This window comes from Lycorma delicatula, chromosome 2, assembly GCF_047948215.1.
Source record: "Lycorma delicatula isolate Av1 chromosome 2, ASM4794821v1, whole genome shotgun sequence".
Taxonomy (NCBI): domain Eukaryota; kingdom Metazoa; phylum Arthropoda; class Insecta; order Hemiptera; family Fulgoridae; genus Lycorma; species Lycorma delicatula.
The window spans coordinates 225,405,830-225,421,296 of NC_134456.1; the positions used below are offsets into that span (position 1 = coordinate 225,405,830).

Here is a 15,467-nt window from a genome sequence, read left to right on the forward strand (position 1 = left end):
CATTTTTGATACACTTTTGGTAAGCTTTATACAGAATTTGATGGTATTTGTTCAAATTCGCTCATATTTTTTCACTATTAAAAGACAAAAAAAGACATGAAAAAATTATTGCATACCCATTGAAGGTCAATACACTACTAAGAAGAGTTCTTTTGTACATCTGAAATCCCATTTAAACAACTGAACAGCTACTTTCCTGACTTCATCTTAGAATCATATTTATTCATTCAAAATACTTGCTGGATAGACCTCCATATTAAATAATATTAAAATTTCTAGGATTTCTAATGTGCAAAATAATCCTTTTTTCAGATCTTTATGCGGTCATCCTTGTGGGGCATCATGCCATGAAGATGAATGTCCTGATACTCCTTGCAAAGAAACTGTAAGAATATTATTTATATATTTAGAATGACTATTTTTTTCATTAAAGTGTTTTTAATATAATATGTTATAAGATTGCTCAAAAAAATTCATGTGATTTAAAAAGTTATGAATTTTAATGTACAAATTGATTAGTTGCACAATTTTAAAAATGTATGTGTTTCATTATAAATGTTTTATATGACTTGCCTTTGATATAAGCACACATCAAGGTGAAAGAATTCTTCCTATTATACTATTTTCAACAAGTCCACTATCACTGATACTCCTCAGGAGAAAGTCCAATTTTTTAATTCATCTAAATAGAATTGTAGCAGTGGTGGTGTGTGCGCATGTTTACATGCCACATCAGAAATTACACTTATAATCTCCTCAGAAGATTAACAAAACTGAATATCCAATGAACTAGGAGGTCATTTGATGAGTACTTAGTTTTTATTGAATTCTGTACTGAAGGTATGAATGATTACATGTGAATTCCAAATTTCTTGCTTGTAAAATTCTCTTCCTTCATTTCTATTGAATGAAAAATGTTATAACAGTTTATTGTAATTGCTTGTCGTGAAAGGATAATGCATAAATTCACTTAGTTGAAGTTCAATGAAGAATATATCTAAATATTACAGAATGTATCTGTATTTATTCACGTAATCTACCCTTAAGTAAAAGTGCACTAAATTTCTTTGCTAAGATTTAAAAAATCGTAGGCAAGGTAGTAAACTACATTCCTCACAATTTTGTAGTTCCTTAGCACCAGAGCTTTTGTACAAGTAACTTTCTGGAAAATAAAGTGAGGATGTAATAGCTGGCATCTGATCTCATGTTAAATAAATCATTTCTCATAGATCGGTAAAGTTACATAATACTAGATACAATTGGCCTTTGAATCTATTCCATATTACATTTCTGTCTATTCTTCTGTGTTGTATTTTTATAGATTTTAAAAACATCTATTTTTACCCGTAGAAAATGTAACATATTTTTCTTGCCTAAATTTTGTTCAGTCAAAAAGAATTTGAAATAAACACTTTAATATTAAAATGTTAAAAAAATAAATAATATTCAAATCCATCAAAATTAAATAAGAAACGCAGAAAAGAAAAATCTAAATATTTTAGGTTTTTTTGTTTTATTGTTTCTCGTTTTTTTAAATAGTAGTAAAACACTTTTAATTATACCTTGGTATTTTATTATTGTAGTCTTTTTTATTTGTAATATAGGTAAAAGTAACTTGTGAATGTGGAAATCGAAGTACTACAAGACCATGCTGTGAAAATAATAAGGAGTATCAGCGAATTGCTACCTCATTACTTGCTTCAAAAATGGCTGATGTTCAGCTTGGTAGATCAATTGATCTTCAGGATATGCAAGGCGCTCGTAATAAAATGAGTTTAAAAACGTAAAAATGATTTAAGTATTTATCTAGCAATAAGTGAAAATTTGATCTTTATGATAACTTAATTTTTATCTTGGAATTATTAACTTTTTTCAAATTAACTTCATTACTCATCAGAAAAATAAAAAGACTGATTTATGATCAGTTTATAGTAAACTTATAATTTAAAATGACAATTGCATGGGAAACTGGTTTTGTTTCTGAATCTTACATTTATATCATTTTTTAAATAAATTGTCGTTAAAGATCATGTCTTTTACTGACTACCAAATCTGATTATTCCCATTTCTACGCTGTTTAGTTATAAATAGCTGTGTGTTATGATAAGCTTATCTTTTTATGTGTTATGAAGATTTACTCATTTCATATGAATAAATGATCTTTAATTTTCATTTTAAAGTCAATGAATTGTTTAGTCCAAATCCTGTTTTTAAACCATTTAATTCATAAGATACATGTAGTTCTAAGATAGAGATATTTCTTAATATAATAAACTAATGAAATTTAAGTTGGCTACTTACTTTTATTTTTAAGTAGATTGAAATGAAATATCACTGTTTTTGTGTAGGCACTTTGTTTTATATGTAAAACATTACTTTGGTTGTTAACAGTTAAAACACAATAGGTAATCTGAAGTGGGTTGCAGTGGTATGTGATAAGAGACAACATGATGATACAAAACGTCTTGTTTTTAGATAATATCCATCTCAGAAATGATATTGATATTTTGTAAAAATGCAGTATACATTCTGTTTACTATTTATTTCTGTCAGAGAAATGACAAGGTGTAATTTTTATTAATCTACTTGGGATGTTGAAAAAATAATATTTTATATGTTGGTGTTGATATACTAATATATTATTACAGAATGAGAATCATTTTTTCATTTCAAGCAGTATTTGAATTATTTGTAATTATATATTTGCGATTTTTTTTTTAGAAAGCAATTATAAAACATAGCAAAAATAAGAATTTAATTTGAAAAAGATTAATGGCTGGAAAATCATTTTTTCATCAGCATATTAGAAATAAAATATAAAATAAAGAATTAATACAAACATTATAAAAATAAAACATAACTTATTGATAAAATAAAGTATGTTAAAAAAAATCATAGAATTTATGAAAAAGTAATAAAAGCATTCAAATTTTTTGTGATATACTCTAAAATATTTACCCACGCCAGTAGAGTTGATCTGCCTACTACTAAACTGAAGGATTCAACATATATAACATTATGCTTTATTTATGATGTTTTCTTTTCAGGCAAACAACAAAAAGTTAACCTTCTCCATAGCATCATGAATTTGTCAATACAAGGTCGGTGATGATTTTGTCCATTGTTCTGTGATATGTATATATCAATTACTGGCTTTTATTTTAAAGTCAGTGTTATGATTATGATTGTTTGGTTTCCAGGTTATGTATGAACTGTAAAGACTATAAAAAATTGCAGAACCTAATTTCAGTTTAATAAACAGTGAGAAATTTAAATATTTAAAAGTACAACTGTATTCCAATATCCAAGAAGTGTGTTAAGTTTAATTGTCTCATGAGAAAAAAGAAGCCTCAGCTACATAAGAAACCACTTAAATGTCCCTACCTTTCACTTCTTCATTCTTGCCATTGGAGTGTTACTGACATCCCATAATAAAAAATTCCAAACTGTCTTTGTCATCAATAACTTCCTTATACATGATAATTTCAAAGTTAATGGTTTTATTTTTGATAATTTAAGTGCCAGTCCAGATCGGTTGGTAAAAAGTAAGCAACACAAATTCTTTGCTCTTGTTCTAAATTCCTTTAGAAGATGAGTATTCAGAATTTCTTTGAAATGTCACCGTAATGAATGACTGCTAATAATGTCTTCATTAAGAAGAGGTTCATCATGTACACCACTATCCCCCTGGTGAGCCTTCATAAAAAATGAGAAATACGGCTCCTTTACTTTCTTCTAACATTCTTTATAGCTCCAATAATTTCCTAATTTTATAGTAAAGTATATCAGCTAAAAGTGCAGTGGATCTGAAAAAGAGATTATTATACGTGAAAAATTATATTCATTAGAAGCTTATCGGGATAACAAACTGATTAAATATTATAAAATATTTCATGTTAATAATCGTTAGGTAAATAGCTTTATGTAATAATACCTAGCTATCTACCTTGACTCACTGGAATTTTGTGCTTTAATTTATGTTGTTCAGACAAAGACACTTGACAAAATTGTTTATCTGAGGTTAAATAAAACCAACTGCTGACTATTTATAACATGTAAGAAGTTTTTGTACATTTTTGTAATATTTGAGACACCAGTCCGTCTAGAAATGTAGTGATGCTTTCTTTAGCTTTTTGTAATTTATAAAGCTTAATGAGTTCTTCAGCCTTTTTAAGAAGGTTAAATCCCTTGTGGTTAAGTTTGGGCTTATAGAGCAGATGATCTAAAACTTCCTGTTCGAGACATACAAGGAAAGAGTTATGTTTGTCTGGCAAACAGAGTTTGACCAGAAGTTGCAATAGAGAAGAAAGTCATGCCAGCAGTCAATAGGTGTCTGGCAATTCTGAATTCCGCACTGATTGATTGAAAATTTCACAGTATCGATTTGGTATTTGTTATCTTTTTTTTACTCTTAACTTATTATGAAATGAACTTTTTGATCCCAGAAGATATACCATTTCTTTTTAGTTGAAGCGCTTCTGTTGAAATATTTTAAGTTTGGAAAACTAATGAAGGTAATTGGAAATGTGGGAAAACATTGTACAGGTATAAACAGGTCATCAATATCATGAAGTATGGACACAACAAATTATTGGAATAAAATTAGCTGGATGCTGATTTCATTCATCATCATGAATGTTCTCCCTCCCTCTTTGTTTTATTTTTCCACCAATTTTCTCTGCAAATTCAACCATTATTTTACCATGGACGCTTTTATTATCTTTTTCAGTCTGTTGCAAACTATTTACATAAAGAAATCTAGTTAAACAGATTTCACTTTTGTACCATGGGCTTTGGATTTTTTTTAATTTAAAAAAGGCACAGGAACAGCATCAATATTTCTAAAGTGATGGAACTCATCTGGATTATGACAATTTATCAAGGCTGGCTGATCTTGAATAGCACAGATAATTGACCTGTGTGGTATCAGTATGGGATCAGATACTATCATTTCTTCAACCTTTGTACATAATAAATTTTGATTAAGCAGGTTTTTTTTATTTTCAAATTCCAGCATGATGATCAACTTATTGAAAAAAAAAATTACCATTATAAATTTTCCTTCTGCAAACAAAGTCATGTAAGTAAAATTCTAAATGCCACACTAAACTGTTTTTTTTGTATAAAATCAATTAATTTTTATTCTTTGAATTTTAGGTTGGAATGTAATGATGAATGTCGTATTATTGAGCGTAATCGTCGTTTGAGTATTGGATTACAAATAAGGAACCCAGACCTTTCTGCTAAATTAACGCCTCGTTATTCCGATTTCATGCGTAATTGGGCTAAAAAAGATCCTAAATTTTGCCAAGCTATTCACGATAAACTTACTGAGCTGGTGCAGTTAGCTAAACAGGTTTGCATTAAAAATATTTCATTATATATTTAATTATTTATCAATTATAAGTTTTTGTTCTTCTTTTAAATTTTTGCCGGTCTTTGGTGCTTCTTTACTTATTTAATTATAATGAGCTTTTCTTCAATCCTCTTATTTTCCTTCCACTTGATCCTTAGGAATCTTTCTCCAATCTTCCGTGTCAAAGACTTCAGTTTTTTGTCCCTTAATTCTTTGTTTTAGATCTTTAAATCAGGAGAGTCCATATATTCAGTCAGTATTTTTCACCAACTTTGTTCTTCTTTTTGCTAAAAAAATTTTCAGTTCTTATTCGTACTTCTTTTTCATTGTTACAGTTCTCAGTTAACATAATTCCTAGATAATATTACTTTGTTACATATTTAAATTTTTTACTGTAGAATATCATTTCCGAATTTCAATTGATTTACTCTTATAAGCATATTTTCATTCATCTCAAGACAGAATTCCATTCATTCCTTTTCCATTCTCTTTAGTTTATTCCAACTAGTGATGCTAAATATATCCATTCTTCTATCATACGCATCTTTGTAACTGAACCTAACTGTGCCAGTAAGCTTGTCTTTATTATAGATATTAAAAGGAAGTTATTGTTCTCTGACTTCATCCCTAGATTTGTATAAAGTTAATTATTCAAGTTTATCGGTTGTGTGTTCCATTCACTACAATGTGCCTCATTTAATTATCCTTTTCTTGGGATACCTTTTTATCTCACATATTTAAAAATATTGTGTAATGAATTTCAGCAGGATTTATTTTTTATTTTGATTTATAAAAATAATTTTTTACATGTAATATTTTCAATGACAGCTTTCATATACACTATTATCAACTGTTTGTGAATTACCATGTGCTATTTTTCACAATGCACAGCTGTGTTCAGTTCACTTGTACACCAGAATAGGTTTTTACTGGAATTAAGTTTTGTTTTTTTAGAGTTATCAAAATACTAACCGATCACAGTATATTTATCCATTTTTCATGAATTACCAATTTTATTAAAAATTTAATATAGAATAACTTTTTTTTAGTATTATACTGTTTTACTGTATCTGTTTATTTTATTTTTAAATATTACAAATGGTAAGATAAAGTTTGGGAAGGGAATACGAATCATGAAAAACTATGAAAAAAACCGGTTTAGTTTAGCGAGGTGAATAATATAATGCTAATTTATTTGTTCTTTCCAACTATATACAACAAAGATATTGGTACTTGTATAACAGAAAGATTGGTTCTGTATTAAATTAATATTATTCACTGCAGTTCACAGAAATAAAGCCTGGCTATTACTAAGGTTCAATACAGATTGGAAACACTATCACTTAGAGACCATTTCTTCAGTTGATTATTTCACTATAGAGTAAAAAAAAAAATATTTACAGATTAATTATACATCACACAATAAACCCGTCATACATACAAATTTTCATAAATTTTAATAATATTCACAACATAATATCTTTAATGCATTCTACTAACATATTCTACTAAACACTAAGTACACTTCAAGTAGAAGTAAGTAGCTAACTACAAACATGTGGCAAATCTTTGGAAACATGATAACTAATGTTTTATTAATCGTGTGTTTACATTCATTCAGTATAGGACTTCATGTTTCTAGCACTATTCATGTTTCACTGTTCTATATCTCTAAAATATCTTTTAATATCTAAAATAAAATATAAAAAAATAAAAATAAAATATCTTAATATCTAAAATATATCTTAAAACATTTCTGAATAATCTGTTAATGCATTTTGTGATTCGTGCATTTCTAGATCTGTTTAAAGTTGACATTTCAAAACGAAAAAGGTAAACATATTTTCTGGCTGTTACAAATTAATTCAATACAGTTTACATTGACATCTCCTTGCTAAAATAAAAAGTTAACGACGTTTCTCATTCTACTTGAAGCTAGTTGAAAAAAACTTTGCTTTATAATTAATTTTCTTATATTAGTAAGATAATATTCACCAGCTCCAAGACCACATAACCTGAACTAATTTCTGTATAGAATTTATATTATTTTCACAATCTTCATGCAGAGACTTGAACCTAGGACCTTCAACTATTTTTTTGTATTTCACTTTTCATACCGTCAGTATTGTCAGCTCAGTTTCATGGTATTTGTTACACTGTCCAAAATATTCTGCATGGAGATCTCTTAGCATCTCTTGCAACCGCAATTAAAACTTCTCACCCTGGCTGTACTATCGAGATCCATCAATCTATTTAAAGAAAATACCTAGAATATGTTTTTGGGGAAATGATATTCCTTGCATTTTCTTGACCTTAACAAACTGCTAAGTGTAACAAACTGCTAAGTACATGCAGTATGATTTGGTGTAATAGGTAGATGGATCAGCTTCTTGAAAATCTATATCTACATAATGTCAATGTTTGAGATCTTCATTCAGCATTATACATCAACAAAACTTCTCACTAATTACAAAGTCAATCTTGTATCCCGTGCATCAGATCATGACTTCATAAATATGCTCCGTATTTTAAAATTGGCTAGTGATGCTTTTGAAATTATCTGTTGCTCCTTTGAATCTGCCCAGTGCACTGATTACACTATACCGAAATGCTTTCCTAACTCTGTTGTGTTTCCTCTGTATGTGAATGAACAGAACTTTTTCTGATTTGGAAGTCGGTGGTATGCTATGATTTTTGTTTTTTTACATTTACAGTTAAATCATACTCTTCACAAAATTAACTGAAAGTGTTTAATTACTTATTTTCATCTGTCCTCAAATCAGACCAGATTATTATGTCTTCAACATACAGAAGTATCATTAAATCTTTAACACTATCAATCCTAATTCTGTTTAGACCTTTTTCTCAAAAAATGCTTACAATACTTTTAATAAGAGATCCAAAACAGTCTTCTTTAAGCACTCCTTGTATGTAAATTTCATTAGGCAACTATTCAGTGTTATGATCACTTCTGAGCCTTATACCATTAACCCTTTGTTGTATGTTAATAGAAATTTCAATATTTTTTTTCATACTCTTAGTAATTTTATATTCTTAAGATCTAAAATAAACTTAATAAATGATTTTTAATTATTTTTTTTTGGTGGGATCATGGTGATAACACAATGCAATAAGGTCATATGAGAATATATGTACAAGTTTCATTAAAAACATTTTTATTTCCAAAAATACAAAAAGAACAATATTAGACAAAGTAAAACAAGCGAGTAAAAACATCTCAATTATATCTTAGGAACAAATATTTTTAATTATTAAAACTTTACTTTTTGTGGGAAGATTCAAAACAGTTCTTTTTGTCATTCAGACAAAGTCCTGCATTGCATGTTGTGTATTTCCACCTTCAGCAGCGGTCTTGTTCTTTCATGGAGCACATCTCACTGGTAAATATGCGCATTCAAAATACCCTATTTCCTACAATACAATAGGTTTGAATTTGTTTACTGGTTGCAGTGAGGCCTTTCTTCTTTATCCCTTCTTAGAACTCCAATGAGAGACCTTACAATACTCAGTTGACATTCTTCTAGGCATAAAGACTTCTCCAAACCGATGCTGTTAGATATAAAGATATATAAGAGTTTACAATTGTTGTCTCCAAGAAATGGAAAATTATTCTATGCTACCACTTTTTTTGCTTTTTGGTCAATAGCATAGGTAGTTTTCATCATATCAGCCTTATCTACGTAACCCATGTGAGTATTGTATTCCTTCACCAGTAAAGGGCACGGGCAACTTCTATTGATCCATCTTGTTGTTTCCTTTTGACATTAGTCAGTTCATTTGGATCATGATAATTTGAAACAAAGTTAATTTCTCTCTTATCCCTCCATCTGACAGCGACAATTCTGTCCTTGTAGACATGTGTATGATGATCCTCCGTGCGCCATATCTTTACAATCTGGAAAACATTCATTTTGAAAAAATTTTCTCTCATATCGCATTGTACCGCAAGCTTGAATTCAGTTTTACTACAAGTAAATCATCAGAAAAGGGATTTTAGTTAAAAAAATTATCAAAGTATACTTCTCCGTAATGTTTTTCTACCAGGTCAACACTTGGCAATAAATAGTGTAAGTCTCCTTATTAATGGATGATGTGTAATCTAAAAAACAAGTTACCACCTCAGAAGTCAATAAATTCCCCAATTCTTGAAGATAAAATTCCAATTCTTTTGTATAAATAAAATTTGTATATTCACCGCCAAGGTTAACATGCCAATAAATATTTTTTTTTTTTGTCTTCAGTCATTTGACTGGTTTGATGCAGCTCTCCAAGATTCCCTATCTAGTGCTAGTCGTTTCATTTCAGGATACCCTCTACATCCTACATCCCTAACAATTTGTTTTACGTATTCCAAACGTGGCCTGCCTACACAATTTTTCCCTTCTACCTGTCCTTCCAATATTAAAGCGACTATTCCAGGATGCCTTAGTATGTGGCCTATAAGTCTGTCTCTTCTTTTAACTATATTTTTCCAAATGCTTCTTTCTTCATCTATTTGACGCAATACCTCTTCATTTGTCACTTTATCCACCCGTCTGATTTTTAACATTCTCCTATAGCACCGCATTTCAAAAGCTTCTAATCTTTTCTTCTCAGATACTCCGATCGTCCACGTTTCACTTCCATATAAAGCGACACTCCAAACATACACTTTCAAAAATCTTTTCCTGACATTTAAATTAATTTTTGATGTAAACAAATTATATTTCTGACTGATGGCTCGTTTAGCTTGTGCTATTCGGCATTTTATATCGCTCCTGCTTCGTCCATCTTTAGTAATTCTTCTTCCCAAATAACACAATTCTTCTACCTCCTTAATCTTTTCTCCTCCTATTTTCACATTCAGTGGTCCATCTTTGTTATTTCTACTACATTTCATTACTTTTGTTATTGTTTATTTTCATGCGATAGTTCTTGCGTAGGACTTCATCTATGCTGTTCATTGTTTCTTCTAAATCCTTTTTACTCTCGGCTAGAATTACTATAGCATCAGCAAATCGTAGCATCTTTATCTTTTCACCTTGTACTGTTACTCCGAATCTAAATTGTTCTTTAACATCATCAACTGCTAGTTCCATGTAAAGATTAAAAAGTAACGGTGATAGGGAACATCCTTGTCAGACTCCCTTTCTTATTACGGCTTTTTTCATATGTTCTTCAATTGTTACTGCTGCTGTTTGGTTCCTGTACATGTTAGCAATTGTTCTTCTATCTCTGTATTTGAACCCTAATTTTTTTAAAATGCTGAACATTTTATTCCAGTCTACGTTATCGAATGCATTTTCTAGGTCTGTAAACGCCAAGTATGTTGGTTTGTTTTTCTTTAATCTTCCTTCTACTATTAATCTGAGGCCTAAAATTGCTTCCCTTGTCCCTATACTTTTCCTGAAACCAAATTGGTCTTCTAACACTTCCTCCACTCTCCTCTCAATTCTTCTGTATAGAATTCTAGTTAAGATTTTTGATGCATGACTAGTTAAACTAATTGTTCTGTATTCTTCACATTTATCTGCCCCTGCTTTCTTTGGTATCATTACTATAACACTTTTTTTGAAGTCTGACGGAAATTCCCCTTTTTCATAAATATTACACACCAGTTTGTATAATCTATCAATCGCTTCCTCACCTGCACTGCGCAGTAATTCCACAGGTATTCCGTCTATTCCAGGAGCCTTTCTGCCATTTAAATCTTCTAATGCTCTCTTAAATTCAGATCTCAGTATTGTTTCTCCCATTTCATCCTCCTCAACTTCCTCTTCTTTCTCTATAACACCATTTTCTAATTCATTTCCTCCGTATAACTCTTCAATATATTCCACCCATCTATTGACTTTACCTTTCGTATTATATATTGGTGTACCATCTTTGTTTAACACATTATTAGATTTTAATTTATGTACCCCAAAATTTTCCGTAACTTTCCTGTATGCTCCGTCTATTTTACCAATGTTCATTTCTCTTTCTACCTCTGAACACTTTTCTTAAATCCACTCTTCTTTCGCCAGTTTGCACTTCCTGTTTATAGCATTTCTTAATTGCCGATAGTTCCTTTTACTTTCTTCATCACTATCATTCTTATATTTTCTACGTTCATCCATCAGCTGCAATATATCGTCTGAAACCCAAGGTTTTCTACCAGTTCTCTTTATTCCGCCTAAGTTTGCTTCTGCTGATTTAAGAATTTCCTTTTTAACATTCTCCCTTTCTTCTTCTACATTTTGTACCTTATCTTTTTTACTCAGACCTCTTGCGATGTCCTCCTCAAAAATCTTCTTTACCTCCTCTTCCTCAAGCTTCTCTAAATTCCACCGACTCATCTGACACCTTTTCTTCAGATTTTTAAACCCCAATTTACATTTCATTATCACCAAATTATGGTCGCTATCAATGTCTGCTCCAGGGTAAGTTTTGCAGTCAACGAGTTGATTTCTAAATCTTTGCTTTACCGTGATATAATCTATCTGATACCTTGCAGTATTGCCTGGCTTTTTTCAAGTGTATATTCTTCTATTATGATTTTTAAATTGGGTATTGGCAATTACTAAATTATACTTCGTGCAAAACTCTATAAGTCGGTCCCCTCTTTCATTCCTTTTGCCCAGCCCATATTCACCCACTATATTTCCTTCCTTGCCTTTTCCAATGCTTGCATTCCAATCTCCAACTATTATTAAATTTTCATCTCCTTTTACGTGTTTAATTGCTTCATCAATCTCTTCGTATACACACACTACCTCATCATCATCATGGGCGCTTGTAGGCATATAGACGTTAACAATTGTTGTTGGTTTAGGTTATGATTTTATCCTTATTACAATGATTCTATCGCTATGCGTCTTGAAATACTCCACTCTCCTCCCTATCTTCTTGTTCATCCAATAAATATATTATTTTCAATATTTACCTTAAGATTTATAACTTTGTAGATAATTAAAATAAAATGATAGATTATTCTTATTTTTGTAAGACTATTTATGAAGTTATCTTAAAATACAGTGGGTGCAAGAGTTAAAAATGGTTCATCTGATTTCAAATGATTGCATATTTCAGTTTACAACAGCTTTATATTTGAGAGTGATTTGTGGTACTTTTATAGTCAAATTTCTGTGATATTTAACTCTAATATGCTTGATTCATTAACTTCATGGCAGGAAAATGTAATAGCTGGGGAGCACTTCACTAAGTTAGCAGCAAATACCTGCCAATCATGTGGTTCTTGATCTTATTAAAAAATGTGGTGTATGAAATTTTTGTTTTATTGTGAAAATAACCATTTCTGTAGTCAATAGTATATGTAGATAAAAGTCATTGTTTTCCAGAAAAGAAGTTGCGTAAACCTTCACATGAATAATAACTAAGATGACTTGGGTGAGTCATCCTTATGCCTAATTGGTTTTATAGACAACTATTTTGATCCTTCACATCAGCTTTCAAACTCAAGCGTAATGTAGTAGCATTGAAGTCTTTTAGTGTTTTGTATGAAATGGAAAAATTCCTTTTTTTTTCTTACACTTGGCGCTAAGCTTTCTAGTGGCTAGTTACAGGATTTAACATAAACATCTGATGTTTTTAAAATGAAATAGAAGTATCGCTTTGTAATAATATCTTTGTTGGTATACTAATTATCCATAAACAAAAAAATTTTTATCGATTAGAATATCTGTCTTTCTTTTTAATTATCCGTATTTGAGTCCATTCTATAAGTAGCTGGTTTTGTCAGATATATGCGTTTGACCCCAAAAATGTAGAACAGGATTTACAAACCCTGGAGAAATGGCAGAACAGGATGTCCAATTTACTTTTCCTTGGCATGACATAACCTGCTTAGATAAGATTGTACAACAGAAATACTCATTTGCACTGTGTGTAGGGCTTTGTGAAACTGGTAGGCAGTCTTTTTCTTTCATTTAAATGTGTCATTGATCTTTGAAATAAAGAAGTTGTCTATAAAACAATTGCCATTCATTTGTTAATGTATAATTATGTTCTTTTAGTGAAACATGGCTATACAGAAACAAAACATAGTGCACTGAGTTCAGTGTGGATAGTTATCCACACTAACTGTCTATCAAACTGTACAAAGGATCCCTGCTCCCAAGGATTCTAAGTATGCAGTTTCATTTGTTAACACTAGCATCAAGGTGAATAATAATTTAAGTAATTTCCATTTCAAAATAGACTTCAGTTTTTTATAATAAAACTTAAAACTGCTATAAATTGGAGAAAATTAAGAATTAAAATGAGGCTGTTGGTTTTTGTTAAGTGCAACCAAGAGTTATTCAGCTGTTAACATATTTTCAAAGTTATAAAGATATTCGTATTTATGCAATCAAAAGCAGAGAAATGTGTACCTCATACTTTGTTCAGTATTATGCACGATAATGATAATCTCATTCTGCTGAAAGAGTTGCCTTTATTAATGTGACATATTATAACAGTCACATTGACATATGTCAAATAAACTCAAGTGAACTACTCATAATTCCTGCAAAAAGTAGCAGTCTAGAGCAAAAAAGATTCAACAGAAAATTCCTTAGAAAGAAATGTAAAATTTGGTCAAAAAATATCTCACTTGGAAATTACAAGATTCTATTTTACATTTCTGTAATTAAGAACACTTAGATATTGAGAGTATCACAAATTTTTGGAAAAGATTTCTTTTCTCATCATATCCATTATTAAAGTGTAAATAGGAAGAATTAAAATTGGTTTAATGCAAAAAAAATTAATGGTCTTTTAAGGTCAAAAAATTCTGTGAAAAATTTACAAGAATTGGTTGGTTTCATATTTTTCTGCAGTTAAAAGAATATGATAAAATAATATTATCCATAGAAATTAAGTTGGCTATAGGATGATTATTATTCCCATAACTATAATTCCCATTACTCTATCCTGTTATAGTGTATTTTGATTTGAAATACTTTTTTAGTTTTAGTATTGAGATGTTTTTCATTTATTTATTTTATTATTTAATGACATGTTTGAGAAAAATTCATGTGCTTTTAATTGCAGTCAAAACAGAAGAGTCGCAGTTTTTCATTTGAGACTATGAACAGAGAAAAGAGGCAGTTTGTCCATGAATATTGTGAACATTTTGGTTGTGAATCTGTAGCTTATGATGCCGAACCTAAAAGAAATGTTGTTGCTACTGCTCAGCGTGATAAGGTATAGTATTTTAATTATTAATTATTTATAAACAGGTAATAAGTTAAATGAAATTATTTTTATTGGATCCATTAAAAGAGATATTTTTAAAATATTTTGTATTTTAAGACAATACTTTTTAAAATCTGAAATGAGAAGATAATTTATTGGTTATTAATGACATTATTAATTTTTTTTCATCCTTTGTTTTTTGGTGTATTGAATTCATAAGATAACTGTTGTGTAGCACTATCGGAATAGGTAGATTATATTATTAGATGTTTTTTCAGGAAAAAATGGATAAAGGAGAAGGAAAATAGGAAGCAGATGATTAACTCATGTGGTACTGTGAGATCCTTTTTGGAACAGAGTTTAAAAAAATAAAAATAATTTCAGCTGGTTTCTAATTCATAAATAACAATCTGTTAAACCAGTGTCAACTTTCAGTACAACTGATGACTGTAATTTATAAACTGTTCTGATAAAGTTTAATGTATGGTGAATGAAATCTAGATTGCCATTCAAAAAATTATATTGCAATGTTTAAAAATTTAAAAACAGTATTTTTAGAATTGATATAAAAAAAATTTTTTAATGTTATTTCTTAGAAACTTTAAAATTTTCTTTATAGATAATTTTCCTTTCACCTTCTGCTATTTATAATGTTGAAAATTTCAAAATTATTGAATCTTTTCTTGATTATTTCTATTATTGAATATATAAACAGTATTAAGCATTGTGTTAAGATAAACAAAACAAAAGACAATAAACAAAATGGTTACAGTTTTACAGAAAACTACATTCATGTTGTTTAATATTCGTAATAATATATAGGAACATGACTTCAGTTGTGGATATCCTTGCCACATACTCTTCCATTTTTAGGATATTACTTTCTGAGACATCAGGTTGTAAGGATTGTAGTTTGCAGTCATGGTTAGAAACC

The 15,467-nt window shown here is 29.7% G+C and overlaps 1 protein-coding gene across 1 annotated transcript in view; it reads left to right on the forward strand.

Moving 5' to 3' along the window:
• Positions 1-15,467, forward strand: part of stc (nuclear transcription factor, X-box binding stc) — a 90,482-nt gene that overhangs the window by 59,398 nt on the left and 15,617 nt on the right. Inside the window, exons 15-18 of the mRNA XM_075357282.1 lie at positions 313-385; positions 1,605-1,783; positions 5,158-5,356; positions 14,390-14,542. Coding sequence (XP_075213397.1) covers positions 313-385; positions 1,605-1,783; positions 5,158-5,356; positions 14,390-14,542 — 604 coding nt within the window. The remainder of the gene's footprint in view (positions 1-312; positions 386-1,604; positions 1,784-5,157; positions 5,357-14,389; positions 14,543-15,467) is intronic.